Source organism: Ipomoea nil, unplaced genomic scaffold (genome assembly GCF_001879475.1).
Source record: "Ipomoea nil cultivar Tokyo-kokei standard unplaced genomic scaffold, Asagao_1.1 scaffold1026, whole genome shotgun sequence".
NCBI classification, from domain to species: Eukaryota; Viridiplantae; Streptophyta; class Magnoliopsida; order Solanales; family Convolvulaceae; genus Ipomoea; species Ipomoea nil.
Window position 1 is genome coordinate 2326178 of NW_017617454.1, and position 13904 is coordinate 2340081.

At 36.0% G+C, this 13904-nt stretch overlaps 2 protein-coding genes across 2 annotated transcripts; one reads left to right on the forward strand and one right to left on the reverse strand.

Moving 5' to 3' along the window:
- Positions 1-3207: 3207 nt before the first annotated feature.
- LOC109180560 (probable mitochondrial adenine nucleotide transporter BTL3) lies at positions 3208-6972 on the forward strand. The gene is made up of 4 exons (XM_019330200.1): positions 3208-3975; positions 4641-4944; positions 5826-6293; positions 6446-6972. The coding sequence occupies exons 1-4, from the start codon at positions 3482-3484 to the stop codon at positions 6512-6514; spliced, it is 1335 nt and encodes a 444-aa protein (XP_019185745.1). The 5' UTR covers positions 3208-3481; the 3' UTR covers positions 6515-6972.
- Positions 6973-7409: 437 nt separating this feature from the next.
- LOC109180561 (ubiquitin carboxyl-terminal hydrolase 4) lies at positions 7410-12996 on the reverse strand. Its single transcript, XM_019330201.1, has 6 exons — positions 12647-12996; positions 11022-11138; positions 9979-10077; positions 8828-9016; positions 8178-8359; positions 7410-8031 (listed from the first exon to the last, which is right to left on the reverse strand). The coding sequence occupies exons 1-6, from the start codon at positions 12761-12763 to the stop codon at positions 7626-7628; spliced, it is 1110 nt and encodes a 369-aa protein (XP_019185746.1). The 5' UTR covers positions 12764-12996; the 3' UTR covers positions 7410-7625.
- Between the last annotated feature and the right edge of the window lie 908 nt (positions 12997-13904).

Below are 13904 nucleotides of genomic sequence, written 5' to 3' on the forward strand. Positions count from 1 at the left end.
GTTCGCGGCACGGATGCACCCATCGAGTTTCGGGTCGGTTGGGTGGGTCGGAATTTTCGGGTTTTGCACACCCCTATTCATTTTGCATCATAAATTCATAGTTTGAGCTCGAGTTTCACCTATTTAATTTCTAGTACAATTAATAATATATAGATTGTTGTATCTATACATAAATAATAAAAACTTATAAAATTTAGAGTGCAAAATAAATATAAAATTTATGTTCGAACCAAGATTGTTATGCCGTAGAACTGTGTCTACCTTGCAAGATGGACACGGTTCTATGTTCATAATTATTAAACTCTATATTCATAATTATAAAATTTTATGTTCATAATTTTTGAATTTTATATTCACAATTATTGAACTCTATATTCACAATTATAGAACTCTATGTTCATAATTATAAAACTCTATATTCATAATTATTGAACTTCATATTCACAATTATTGAACTCTATATTCACAATTACAAAATTCTATTTTCATAATTATAGAACTCTATATCACAATTATGAACAATTTATGAATTCTGTCCACCTTGCAAGGTAGACACGGTTCCACAGCATAATTTGCCGTTCGAACCATAAAAACTTGAGAAATTATTGAACAGACTATCAATCACTATTTTATGGATCATATTCTACACAATTGTGTGAATCATAAATTCATAAATAAAAAATACATTTTCAATATACTAAAGATACATCATATGTTAAGTGAATGTATATTATTTTATATACTATCAAATAATATATATTCGGTATATAAATAATGTCCTTTTAATATATTAAAATTACAAATTTTATTCATATTCATATTCCACGGAAAAAGTTGTCACAAACTGTTATGCTAACACGCATATTGTAGGCATATTACATTCTTTTATTCTACACTTACACAAGTTCTCCAACAATGAAATAATGAATGATAAATAAAGGATTGAACTTAGATGATAAGCACAAGAAGGCAACTTCTTGCCCTTGATAATGGAGAGCATTGGGAATTTTTTGGGTATCGGATGAATTGACAGCCTCCAACTTATTTCTGCCACCTTAAATAAAATAAATTCATTATGAATAGATGAATAGTAATTAAAGACGAAATGTCATTGTGACTCACTTTATTAATATTTTCTTTTAATGGAATGAAAATTAAAGTAAAGATATTATATTGAATTTATATAGTTACACTATATTATATTATAATACAAAATATTTTTTATTTGATAATTCTTTTGTATAAAAAAGAGTTATACTACTTCTCTTATTTTATTCATTAATGTGTTTGATTAATCTTAGTATTTTTCCCGGATGATACACGGGTAAGAATATATATTTAGCAAATTATTTATACAATTTATATAGTGCAAAATAAATTAATAAATATCAAAATATTATATGATAACAATATCTTATTATATAGTCATTGATTGGAGTATCGTCTGAACCTTAATGACTTGTTATTGTAGGCCAGTAACCAGTTATTGAGTCTAAATGCACCAAAGTAACAAGTTGAAGTGTTTAAGTGCACCTTTCAAAAGTTCAATGATATATCTAATTGCAATTTTGTGCACATTTGGATGGTCTATTTGACCATTTTCCCCTTTTTAAAGTATCAAAACCATCCATTTGAACTTTTTTTTTTTAAATATTTAATGAAAAGTTGAATATAAATATGTGTGGTAGTCTTCAATAGTATTTATATCTTGCTTTTAAGTTTTAATGGATATCCTTTAAAAAAAAGTTTTAATAGATATTGTTGTGGTTTGATGGCATTACTGCTACTTTTCATAAGAAAGACTCCAGGTTTAAGTCCCATAATTTAGGAGACGTTAAGTTGGAGGATGGAAGATTGGGTCTTAGGAAGGCAAGGGACTTCAACCTACATTGCTTGGGGAAACTAGCATGGCAGGTTCTCATGAATCCTGATAACTTACTAACAATTGAGATATTCCCAAATTGCATGAAGTTTTCCCATGAGAGATGATTTACTGGATAGTGGATACGCACCGGAGGCCCATGGTAAACTTAGCTGGCCATCCTCAAGTATAGGTTCTTTCACCATCAAGTCAGCTTAAAACTCGATTTTAGGGGGTCTATAGGACGAGGATGATGGCATTGCATTTGAGTGGGTCAGGATGTTCTTATGGTTGGTTATGAAGAATATCCCCCCCGACAGGGGGAGACCCTCGCTCATCTCTTCCAGAGTTCTAGGATTACCCATTTGCAAAGGAGTGCTGGAGGTGGTGCGCCTGTATTGATTTCTTCAAGCTTGCTACTCACATGTCGTTGGGTCGCTGGTTTAAAGGGAACAATGTCAACAAGGAAGCATAGGCTGACAGGGTGGTGTGGAATACCAAGTTTGATAACACACTTTGGGAGATTTGGAAAGTGCGTAGTGAGTGGGGTTTTAAGGAAATCGAGAGGACGCTAGGGGAGATGGTTCGGAGAGCTACGAAGTTGGCACACAAGGCGGGGAGGTTGCTCTTCAGGAGGAGACTTTATGAGGGAGGCAACATTAGATGGGTGGCCTAGATTCCTCCTAAAAGAGGATGACGGAAGTTCAACACATATGGGGCCATAAGAACAACTCCAGATTGGCTAATGTTAGCTGAAGGGCTTGCTAGAGACCATATTGGGCACGGGATATTGGGGTTCGCAATGAAAGTTAGGCAGACAAATAACTTAATAGCAGAGCTTTGGAGACTTCGAGTGGAACTTCACTTGGTCAAATACTGGGGGTGAGACAAAATGATGTTGAAACTGGACTCGAAGGCAGTAATCATGGCTATTCTCAAAGACCCAAAGAGAGACCTAGGGCTCCCAACTCTCATCATGAACTTTAAGAAACTTATTTCTCACACACTTTGAGGGAGGGGAATAAATGTACCAACTTGGGTTAAGCGGGAGACTCAGGACTGGAAGTTAAGTGGCACCACCAAACAACTAGGAGGAAATGCTTCAAGCCGATGCATAGAGAGTGACAAGACAAAGAGTGAATTGATCCAAATTTTATTACATTTTTTGCACCAAAATAAAAATTGTTAAAATATTTGAATTCAATAATATAATAGTAAAAATAGACAAATAATAATGAGTATTAAATCCTATGATACAAAAGTCAAAAACCAAATGAAACCTTATACGTAGTACAATTTTACTGTCTCAAAAACTATGCGGGTGAAATTTGGAAATCACGGCAAAGGTTGCTTTCTCGGCGAGGAGAGAAGAAAAACCCGGCGACGCAAACAAAGCAGTGGAATTACGCAAATGCCATCGGTTGTCACCTAACTCCGTCACTCTCATTCTTACGTTATTTATTTATAGTCTCCTCCCTCGCTGGCTCGCTCCCGAACTCCCGAAGAAAACTGCAATATACATACGTATTCGTATACCATATGCGATTTACATACATTTATACTTACTATATATAGTAATATATATTGATCAGCATTTCCGCTGGTTTTTTTAAAATCGAAATGCTTAATTCGGAGATTTGGTTTCGAAATCTGACTGCACTAGATTCCGGGGAAGTTGTATTCTCCAGTAACGATTCTTCGAATTCGATTGGACTGTTTAATGGAGGAGGGTTGTTTCTGGAGGATTCGGTTCCGGCATCGTTCGTATCGTCTATCACTAATCGGAGATATTCCGCGTCATCCTTGAGTACTGTTTCGTGTGCTGCTCGGAGTGATCGATGCAGATGGATCGGAGTGGAGGCTTCCCGGCGGGGCGGTGGAGGAATGTTCTTGTCTGTGACCCTGTCGGTTGGGGGAGGGAACGGAGGGATCGGTGAGGACTCGAACGAGATTTTGGAGCGGAGTGGGGAGAATGACGTGGCAAGTGAAGCGGAGTTGTTGCCGGAGATTGAGAATGAGAAGGTAGAGAAGCCGGGGGTTCGCAGTGGAAGTCAGCAGGCTTTGAACGTTACGAAGCATCTTTGGGCTGGAGCTGTTGCTGCCATGGTTTCAAGGTAATCATTTTCAAAAAGAATAGAAACAAAAGTATAAATAATTTTATTTATGATTTTACGGCTAAGTGATCGCACTAGGCCGCTACTATTGCAAATTCATATGCATTGGAAATTAACAATAATTGACGTTAAGATTTTTTGACATGAATCCTCTTCCATCACTTAAAAGAGATGCGTGAAATCTCACTTACTATTATAGATAAGGCCGCTTATTTTTCTGTTGTGATGATTTCAAGATTTAATCTGTTATCTCTCTTAATCAACTTATTGTTGATGTACCTCAAACTGCAAATTGTATAATGTATTCTGAGAAATGCAAATCAGTCTGAGTGCATCGGACTTTAATTTTCTCTGTGAATAAGGCTCACTTGATTGTTCAGAGTGGAATGTTATGAAGCAAGTTGGAAAAATTCTTCATCTCCAAGAATTTAATTAACTCGAGTAATTCTAACAAATTTTATTATATCCCTCTTTTCATCTGTTTGACTTTATTAAAGACTTGCTATGCTTAATGTTGACTTTGGACATTCCTTAAGCACTAACTCTGCTATGCTAACAAGTATACTGTATTTTGTAATGACTTTTTTGCCTATTCTTTGCATATAGTTCATAGAGCATATTATCTGGACAATTCTAAAGGACTTCATATTCTTGTGTTGGTTCAGAACATTTGTTGCACCACTGGAGAGACTGAAGTTGGAGTACATGGTTCGTGGTGAACAGAAGAACCTTTTGGAGCTTGTCAGGAAAATTGCAACCACGCAAGGGATCAAGGGATTTTGGAAAGGGAATTTTGTCAATATTTTGCGTACCGCTCCTTTTAAGGCTATAAACTTCTATGCTTACGAAAAATATAGAGATCAGTTGCTCAAAATATCTGGCAACGAAGAGGCAACTAACTTTGAGAGGTTTGTTGCTGGTGCAGCAGCTGGAATAACAGCTACTGTCCTCTGCATACCAATGGACACTGTGAGTAATATCTTAAGATTTAGTATGAATGATATTTCTGATTTTTTCTAGAGTAAAGGTTTCTAGTTACTCCGTAATTTTTAACACAATAAAAATTAGGATAATTTTTACCCTTCTCCAACAAGGGGGTAAAAATGACTAGGTTGGCTCAGATCCTTAGGCTTCCATAACCATTATGTAATACTTTCTGTGGGCAAAATAACTTTTATAACTGCAGACTTAGTTATTATTCATTGCCTAAATTCTTTCAAAGTACATTGAAAGTTTCTTTCCAGGGCACATCCTATAGAAAATTAATAAATCTGGTACATTTCTGTTGCATGCTGGTGCTTGTCATGATTGAAATATGGGGCTATCTTTTTGTCATATACTCATATGTTATCCTGTGGTGGAACCTCACTTTAGTTTCAATTGTTACTTTATTGTTATTTAGTTCAAAATTTGTCTCTGAGCTATGCATAATACTGTCCATTACACTTTGCTAGCCACCAGCCTGGGAAAAGTTGAGCAGCCATCTATAATGTTCTACTCAGCTAGTTTGGTACCATTTACTAGGACTTGATGTCATCATTTGATATCTTGTAGTGGAGCGGTTTTTGAAAACTACCAAGTATGCTTTAGAGTTTAGATCATCTTTTACTTCGCAAAGTGGGATTTTATTTTTCAAAGGACATAATAAAGTCTCTGGAATTTCAGCTGGAGACCAAGATCATGGCCTATTCGGTGTTTAAATATTTCTGATTTGGCTTATTGCTTAACTAATAGCACTTCATGCAAATGATAATCTATCATGAAGTAGTTCACCACTATAAAACATCTAATACTTTCAGATTCTTCCTTATACTGGTTTCTCCTTTCACTCTATCTTTTATTCAATTCAGATCAGGACAGTAATGGTAGCACCTGGAGGGGAAGCCTTAGGTGGCCTAACTGGTGCTTTCCGCCATATGATCCAGACTGAAGGGTTCTTCTCTCTTTACAAAGGGCTAGTTCCTTCTATCATAAGCATGGCACCCTCAGGTGCAGTTTTTTATGGTGTTTATGATATTTTGAAATCAGCTTATTTGCATTCACCAGAAGGGAGGAAGCGACTTCAAAATTTGAAGAAACAAGGTCAGGAACTAAATGCCTTGGAACAACTAGAGCTGGGTCCAATTAGAACATTGATCTATGGGGCCATTGCCGGTTGTTGTTCTGAAGCTGCAACATATCCCTTTGAAGTTGTAAGAAGACAACTTCAGATGCAGGTCCGGGCTACAAAGATGAGTGCACTGGCAACTTGTGCGAAGGTTGTTGAGCAAGGTGGCATTCCTGCACTTTATTCGGGACTGACTCCGAGCTTGTTGCAGGTAATCCATGACCTATATTACCAACTAATGCTTAACAAAATGTTGAAGCATTCAATTCCCATTTCACTAAGATCATTCTTTATTATTATTGATTTTTTGGAAGGATGAGCCATCATGTTGACTAATACTCTCACTGCCTTGTTATCCTTCAGGTTTTGCCATCAGCTGCTATAAGCTATCTTGTGTACGAGTTCATGAAGATAGTTCTCGAAGTGCAATAAGTTAAGAAAATTAAAAAAAAAAAAAAAGTTTCATCTTCCTAGGTTGGTGGGCATTTACTAACAAGTGGAGTTTAATGAAGGTTGTTTGCACTTGGTTATTGGAATCATACATCTGATTTTAGAGGCTTAAGAGATACTTACTGCAAGTTTTAACTGGGATTACGGAGACCCCTTTGCACCAAAGGGCTGAATTTATGTCCCTGATGATGTTCGAGTTGAGTTGTTTTGGTTTGGTTAGTGATATCTGATTTAGTTTTTTAACCCCACATAGATTGATAATGATCAGCCACATAGAAGGCTTTCAACAGCTGGGGCTTAGATATAATTTGTTTTCTTTGAGGTTCGTGTTATTTGCGAGATAACGGCATTGTAATATATAATTGCTGGGGTTACACTAGGAGCAAGAGAACTGAAAAACTTGTTAGTTGGGAATGAATAAAATGAGTTATTGTGGAATTTGAGTTCACTTTACCTATAATAATTCAATTGTTATACTATGGGCGAGAGTTTATATTTCATTGTGAACCCTGATACAAATTTTCTTTACCTTTCATTAACACATTCTGTACCTACCGTTAACAATTTTTGTATATTTAAACAAATAACATGATAACTATAGGTACAGAAATCATTAATTGCATGTACAGAATGTGTCAACTCCAAACACAGAATCTGACTTATAATTGCTAACACATAATATGATAGCTACAGGTACATACAAAATGTGAGGTTATTTTTGGACCAAGGTTTACAATGCAAGGTAGACCCTGATCCATGGTATAATTTGCCATAATAATCTGTGCATTAGCATTTAGCAGGAGTTAATTTCCAGTGATCTGCAGAAAATATGGAAAGAAAAATTGTGAAACAATCACAGCCCACAATAGCAGTGTAAGGAACTGCATAAAACAATGCATCTTTTTCCCCTTTTATTGTTGGAAAAGTAAAGTACGGTGGTCTTCCACCTCTGTACACGAAAACAACCTCGATGTATTCATCTCATCCCAGTACATAAATTAGAATAAATCACAGAGGGAGAATCAAAGGTATTATTATTAGACCATCCACATGAGAGGAATTGTGCACAAAATTGGAAGTCTGCTTATCTTTGTTAGCTTGTGGCGCCATTGCTGACTCTTTCATAAAACAGGATGTAACCGTGATCTGTGTTGCTGGAGTACTCCTGGGCTGATCCAAAGAAAGTCTGTACAGCAGATTCATCGATCATCTCCACATTCTCGTCGTCAAAGAACAACCAATGGTTGTGACTTTTGACGAGGCTGACGTAGTGTCCATGGTTAGGTCCACTACCAATATGGACTACCACTGCAAATAAAGAGTATTCAGTGTCTGCATCCTCAACTGTATTATTCAACTTCAGCTCCAGGGGGAAGACAACACGGTAAGATAACTTCTTATACCGCCCTAGTTGCTCTATATACTTGAATCGCTTCAAATGGATTACTAGGATATGAGGAGGCTTTTTAATCTTCATTCTCTTTTGGGCCTCTTGCAAACTGCAGTGTCAAAGGAGTATTAATTAGCCAATGCATTGGATCAGTTCAAAGTGGCATATGTTTCTGGAAAGAAACATAAATTACAGTTGTGTGTAATTTAAATATTCATGGTGACTTCATCAATGCAATTAAACTGACAAAATTACCTGCAACACTTGTCACAAAAGAACTTGTCTTCGGCATTCAGAGTCTCAGTAGAACTGAAATTCTTCAGGCAGCTTGTTATTGAACTGTTTTGTTCAATATCAATGCTCAAGTCAAAAAATGTTTCGTCCCTTGCTGTTACAGTCTCACAGCGAAGGCACCTTGTTTCATTCGTCAATATACCCTGATAATATGAGATTTGGTAAAGTTGTAGAAAAGAAATTGACTATTACTTATTCTAGTAGAAGCAAATCCATCATTGAATATCTCGTATTGCAGCTATTCCTTTCTTTGTCCTTTTCATTATCTGTGCTTGTGTGTGTGCCGTGTGGTCTTTCCATCTTTCTCTAGAAAAAGGTAAGAGTATGGGGGTTTTTACTTAGTGTGTCCCTTACTCCTTACCTCTACTTTCGAGATTCAAATGATGCTTTTCTTTGTGAAAGAAATAATATACACACAACAACATGCCCAGCAGCACAAAGAATACCAAAAAAAAAAAAAAAAAAAAAAAAAAACTACTCAATAAACATTCACTGCCTGAGGCTTAATCGAGAATTTCCAGCAATCGGGTAATGCAATCACAGTAAAATAAGTTTTCAAATGCCAAAAATATGAATACAAAAGAAACTGATAACAGGCCAAGTAACTCTACCTGGAAGTTTTTGTGAACCCAGGTGACAAGTGGCTTCTTTTGAGCACCATTGACAAGGACTGTCTTTGGTCCATTTGCAATCTTTTCGGTTGGCGATGAACTTTCTTGATCACCTTTCACAGCATTTGACTCTTTCTCCAGTATGTCAACAAGTTCATTCAGCAAATAGTTCAGGAATTCATGAGCATCCTACAAAAATAGATTTATAGACATGAGTGCAGTAATCTAGGATTGCTGGTTAAATTTGCATCACGCATGAGCCTCTATAGAGCACTAGAGCAGTGGGGTTGAGTACTTGAGTGTCACAAATGCCTTAAACTTACAAGGCAGAGAACCCAAGAATACCAACAAAGGATCAAGAGAATCTTGAAAACAAACTTCTTAGACTCCATTATATCTAAACAAATACAGAGTATATTGTAAATTCTAATAAGGCATGTATGTGAGTATGTCACCCCATCAGCAAAGAAAACTAGAATAAATAAACAAGCTAAACTAGTAGTTGAACCTCAAGGATTCAATACCCATTGCATCCAATATCAATAGGCACCTGTTGCTCTCCAACAGGTGCTCTAGAACAACTTTGCCCCTCACTCAATCCACTCTTAGCACTTCTGGCCCCATCCATATTCAATTTCAAGTTGCCTTCATTGAGTGGGAGTGTGGGACCCATGGAACCCACCTTGGTGCCAATTCTTTAACCACGTCTGTTTTAACTGTCTAACCAATCACCCAATTTTCAATCCCACTCGTTCTTTTAGTTATGTGCCTATATGTATGGAAGTTCAGTTACCTGGACTAAGACATACTGGCAAGAATTAATGTAGTGGAACCTCAGGAATCCCTTGTAAATGTTCATGCAATCACCGTGAAGCTCATAAATGATTCAATATAAGAGGGAAATATCACAATACTAGTCAACCAATTATGAGTCTAGACTTTGGGGCTAAATGATAATACACATTTGTTGAGGTAGTCAAATTAAATAGTTGGACAAGCGGTATACAAATTGTGAAACTCTTTAAATGGGAATAGGGGAGAGTTGATTAGGGGGTACTGCTTTATGTGTAACTGTTCTATATTAAATCACAGAAGACAATATAGATTTTGCATGCAAACCATAATCTTAAATCACAGAGCTCACATAACACCTGGTGCATATAACTGCGGAAAATTTCATTCTGCTTCTTCAGCTTCTGTACAAAGCGTTTTGGACCAACAACACCTGTTTTTTTCTTTTGCGAGCTAATCTGAAAAGAGAAGTAAAAAAGTTAACTGTTATACACCATGATACAAGTATTTATGTATTATAAGTAGGTTTACTTATATATTCAACAAATGCAAAATAATATAACTATTACAGAGTATCATACTTTTAAACTATAACTACCAACATGAACTAAAATTTATTTATTTTTTGATAAATTTGAATTAAAGTTATTTATTAACAGTCTGTAACACATCCTTTGTGGATCTAAAACTTGTGTTACAGTTAGCACGGTTCGGAGAGCACTTTTAGACTGCGCTGTACAGAATGATTTAAATCGAGAAGCAAATTTTCAGATCATTATGGTATGGGCACATATTTATGGAACTGCAGTCAATATGTCATCAGTACTCTCTTATGGTATGGGAACATATTTATGGAACTGAATGATAAACCAAATTTCTTGATCATATACAGAACATGGCACACACCCTGTCCTTGCCTCCTTGGATTCTTCTCTGGAATGTTATAACTTTTTCTTTACTGCTGTTCTAAAAATTAAAAAAAATAGAAACATTTCTAGTTTTAGTCCCCAAACTATAGTGGTATTTCACTTCAATATTCAACTATTTTAAATCAGACAGAATGGTCCTCAGTTAGGTTCCATAATCAGACTGAACTTTTGGGAGGGGTGTGGGGATGTGTGTAGGGGTTTTTTTTTTTTGGGGGGGGGGCGTGTTGGGAGGATATATCTAACTTTCAACACTTGGCTATCAGAAATTGGACAAAGTGGTCCCATCATCGTGGTCAATGATAGAGCCATAGCAGAGGAACTTTGTTGTCAACTTTTGGTAGTTAGGAAACCATACTTATCCAAATTGATAGTTGGATCCTACAAGTGAAATACTACTATAGTTTGGGAACAAAAACAGGATATATATATATATATATATATATATATATAATTCTGACAGACATCTTAAGTACCTGCATAAATAGGTCCGCCAAGCATGTCAAAAGATTTTCGTCAGCATCAGCAGGGGTTTTGTTATTAGAATAGTATTCCAAAAGCTGCTCCCTAAATGGAACACAGAAATAGAGAGCCTGCATGAAGAAATGGGCAATCATTTTTCAGTGGAGTATGGTGAAATGAAGCAGGATCATAGTTGACACATGCGTACACACACACACACACAATGGAAATCACTCAAACAAAGAGTAGTCAACAAGGAATTGTTTATAAGGCATCAGAAAAGTTAGATTATCCCCCTCCCCTTCCAACTGCCACCAATTCCTCTCCCTCTTCAAAAGCTATAATTAACATTTACCACTAGAAAGGCACATCCATCATAATGGACTACTATCAGTCTATCACATAGACATGTCAAGATTTCCTAATGGGTTATAGAAGGAAAACTTAAGCATGATTAAGTAAAAGAATAGAACTACAATAGCTCATGGTTGTATTTTAAAACCATCCTACACATTAACCCCTCATTTCACCATGTGGTCAACAAGTTCTATAACTTCATTCATGTGACACTTCCCTGGATCCCAAGCTCTTTCAGAGATATTTTTGAAGTAACCGTTAGATAAACATGCTCCACTGGAAATTAGAAGATACTACTCACAGCATCCCCCCTCAGACCCACCCGCCAACCAGAAAAACAAAATAAATAAATAAATAACCACATACTACTCAATAGAATATATGTTTTATGTTTATCTTCATGCCATATAGAATTGGGTTGGACTTTACACATGCTCTTCAGATATGATCTCCTCCTGCTAATTCTAAAATATAAAGGCAAAGCTCACGCCTCACATTGCGATCTCTTTCTCCCAACCAATAATATGATACAAGGAACCAACCAAGTTCAAGGTAATCAGTCGACAAGACTAGTAGCATCATTAAACATCTTAATCTCTCACTTCCAAATTAAAAATCCTATTTTCATTTTAACCTACCAATCTTCTTACCTAGCCTGAGCCCGACTGCCTGACAACCACTAGCATCTTATCACTCAACAAAGGCACCCATAGGCAAAAGGTCTACATTAAATGTACATGTCCAAGCCATCTAAATCTTTCATCTCTTAATATATCTTCAATATATGCAACTTCTACATTACATAGAAGTCATTTCTAATATGATCTTTCCATATGTTCCACAAATTCATCTTACCTACACTAAGACCAAATAAAGCAAGCTAGGGAATAAAGAAATGATAGAGTCTTTGTAAAACAGCATACTTTACTATATCAACAACCACTACTATACTTGATTACAAGAATTGACTAACTTGTAAGTGTCTTTGTTGGAGTTAGGGTTCACAACTCACAAGAATAGAGAAATTTGAGCTTTCTATCAAATAAAAAGGATCCATCCGTAGCTATACATTGTGATTATGATCTGCCAGTCATTTTTCTAAAATCTACATAAAAACACGTTCATTTACTTTTGATTCAGTTAATGTACAGAAAAAAGGTGCCAAATTCACATAAATAACGAGCAGTATCCATGGATGCAACCAATAAAAACGGCATCACTATCCATTGACGCAAAATCAAAATCAGTGTACTTCTGAAACTTTATTGAAGGAAAATCGAACCTGTAGCACGCTGTTGCAGTAGCAAGTATTCCCGAAATTCTCCAGACCGAAATATCTCTCGCCTTCTGGGAACTGGTCTCCAAGCGCCTTTTCGAGTTTCGAGCCGGCCGCCCCCATCTCAATTCATCCACGCCTCAATATCGCTATATATATGTTCGCGCGCGCGTATAGTATGTATCGGCTAGCGATTTTGCAGTGCTTAGAGGATTCCTATACCAGGAAGTTCATAGATACTGAGAAGTGAATCGAAAAGGTGAAACGAGGCTTCATCGACGGAGAAGAAGACTGAGAATACGGAAAAGAAAAAGAAAAACAATTTTTTTTGGTCCGAAAGACTTTGGTATCAATTTTTTTTTTTTTTTCTAATTCTAAAAGTATAACATAATCACGTTCATGACGTCTTCAGACTTCAATACATAATTCTCCCGATTTAACAAAGACCGACCTTACTAAAACGGATCAACTTTATTTCACTTTATATATATATATATATATATATATAACAACTTAAATAAGAATTTTGTATTTATACAATAATATATACAATGATAATTGTATTCGGAGTTATTGGTAACGATTTATAATGAATTTTGGACAATCAACGACAAGTCAACGTTATAGAAATATATATGAAGAATATAAGAACTTTGTATGGATGAATATTGCCAGTTCCCCTTTTCCTATGGAGGGAGTCTATTTATACATATTTTGGGCTTAGACCCTATAAAAAATAAGAGTTCTAGACGGCTTCATATCGGAAGTCTTAGTTACATAATGAGACCTAATTCTATTATACTAGAGATAATGAATCTAACTTCTAATTATATTGGAAATAATAATAGGCTCAATACTTGACAAACTCTTGGGTTGCTCTGTACGTCATTCTTGGGTTTCAACGATCCAGTTGTTCTTTTTGGGCCGGCCTATATGGCCTAGGCATAGTATATTCGCAAATTATGCCGTGCAACCTTGTGCACCATGTATGATGCACACGGTTGCAAAACGACGTCGTTTTGATTAAAAATTACGCGCCTAACTAAAAAAAAAAATTATTGTTGGTTGTCGTTAACGGCGTTATGCCGTGCATAATTTGAATTATATATCCAGAATTAGTGAACTATATATACAGAATGAATGAACTATATATACAGAATGAATGAACTATATATACAGAAGGAATGAACTATATATCCATAATGAATGAACTATATATCCAGAAAGAATGAACTATATATCCAGAATTAAAGAACTATATATA

Excerpts from the sequence above, each read along its gene's own strand:
- LOC109180560 (XM_019330200.1), top strand. The coding sequence starts at position 3,482 with ATGCTTAATTCGGAGATTTGGTTTCGAAATCTGACTGCACTAGATTCC. Across the intron at positions 4,945-5,825 it reads TCTGCATACCAATGGACACT|ATCAGGACAGTAATGGTAGC; the intron begins GTGAGTAATATC and ends TATTCAATTCAG. Across the intron at positions 6,294-6,445 it reads TGACTCCGAGCTTGTTGCAG|GTTTTGCCATCAGCTGCTAT; the intron begins GTAATCCATGAC and ends GTTATCCTTCAG.
- LOC109180561 (XM_019330201.1), bottom strand. The coding sequence starts at position 12,763 with ATGGGGGCGGCCGGCTCGAAACTCGAAAAGGCGCTTGGAGACCAGTTC. Across the intron at positions 10,078-11,021 it reads TGGCGGACCTATTTATGCAG|ATTAGCTCGCAAAAGAAAAA; the intron begins GTACTTAAGATG and ends TTCTCTTTTCAG. Across the intron at positions 9,017-9,978 it reads TCCGCAGTTATATGCACCAG|GATGCTCATGAATTCCTGAA; the intron begins GTGTTATGTGAG and ends CTATTTTTGTAG.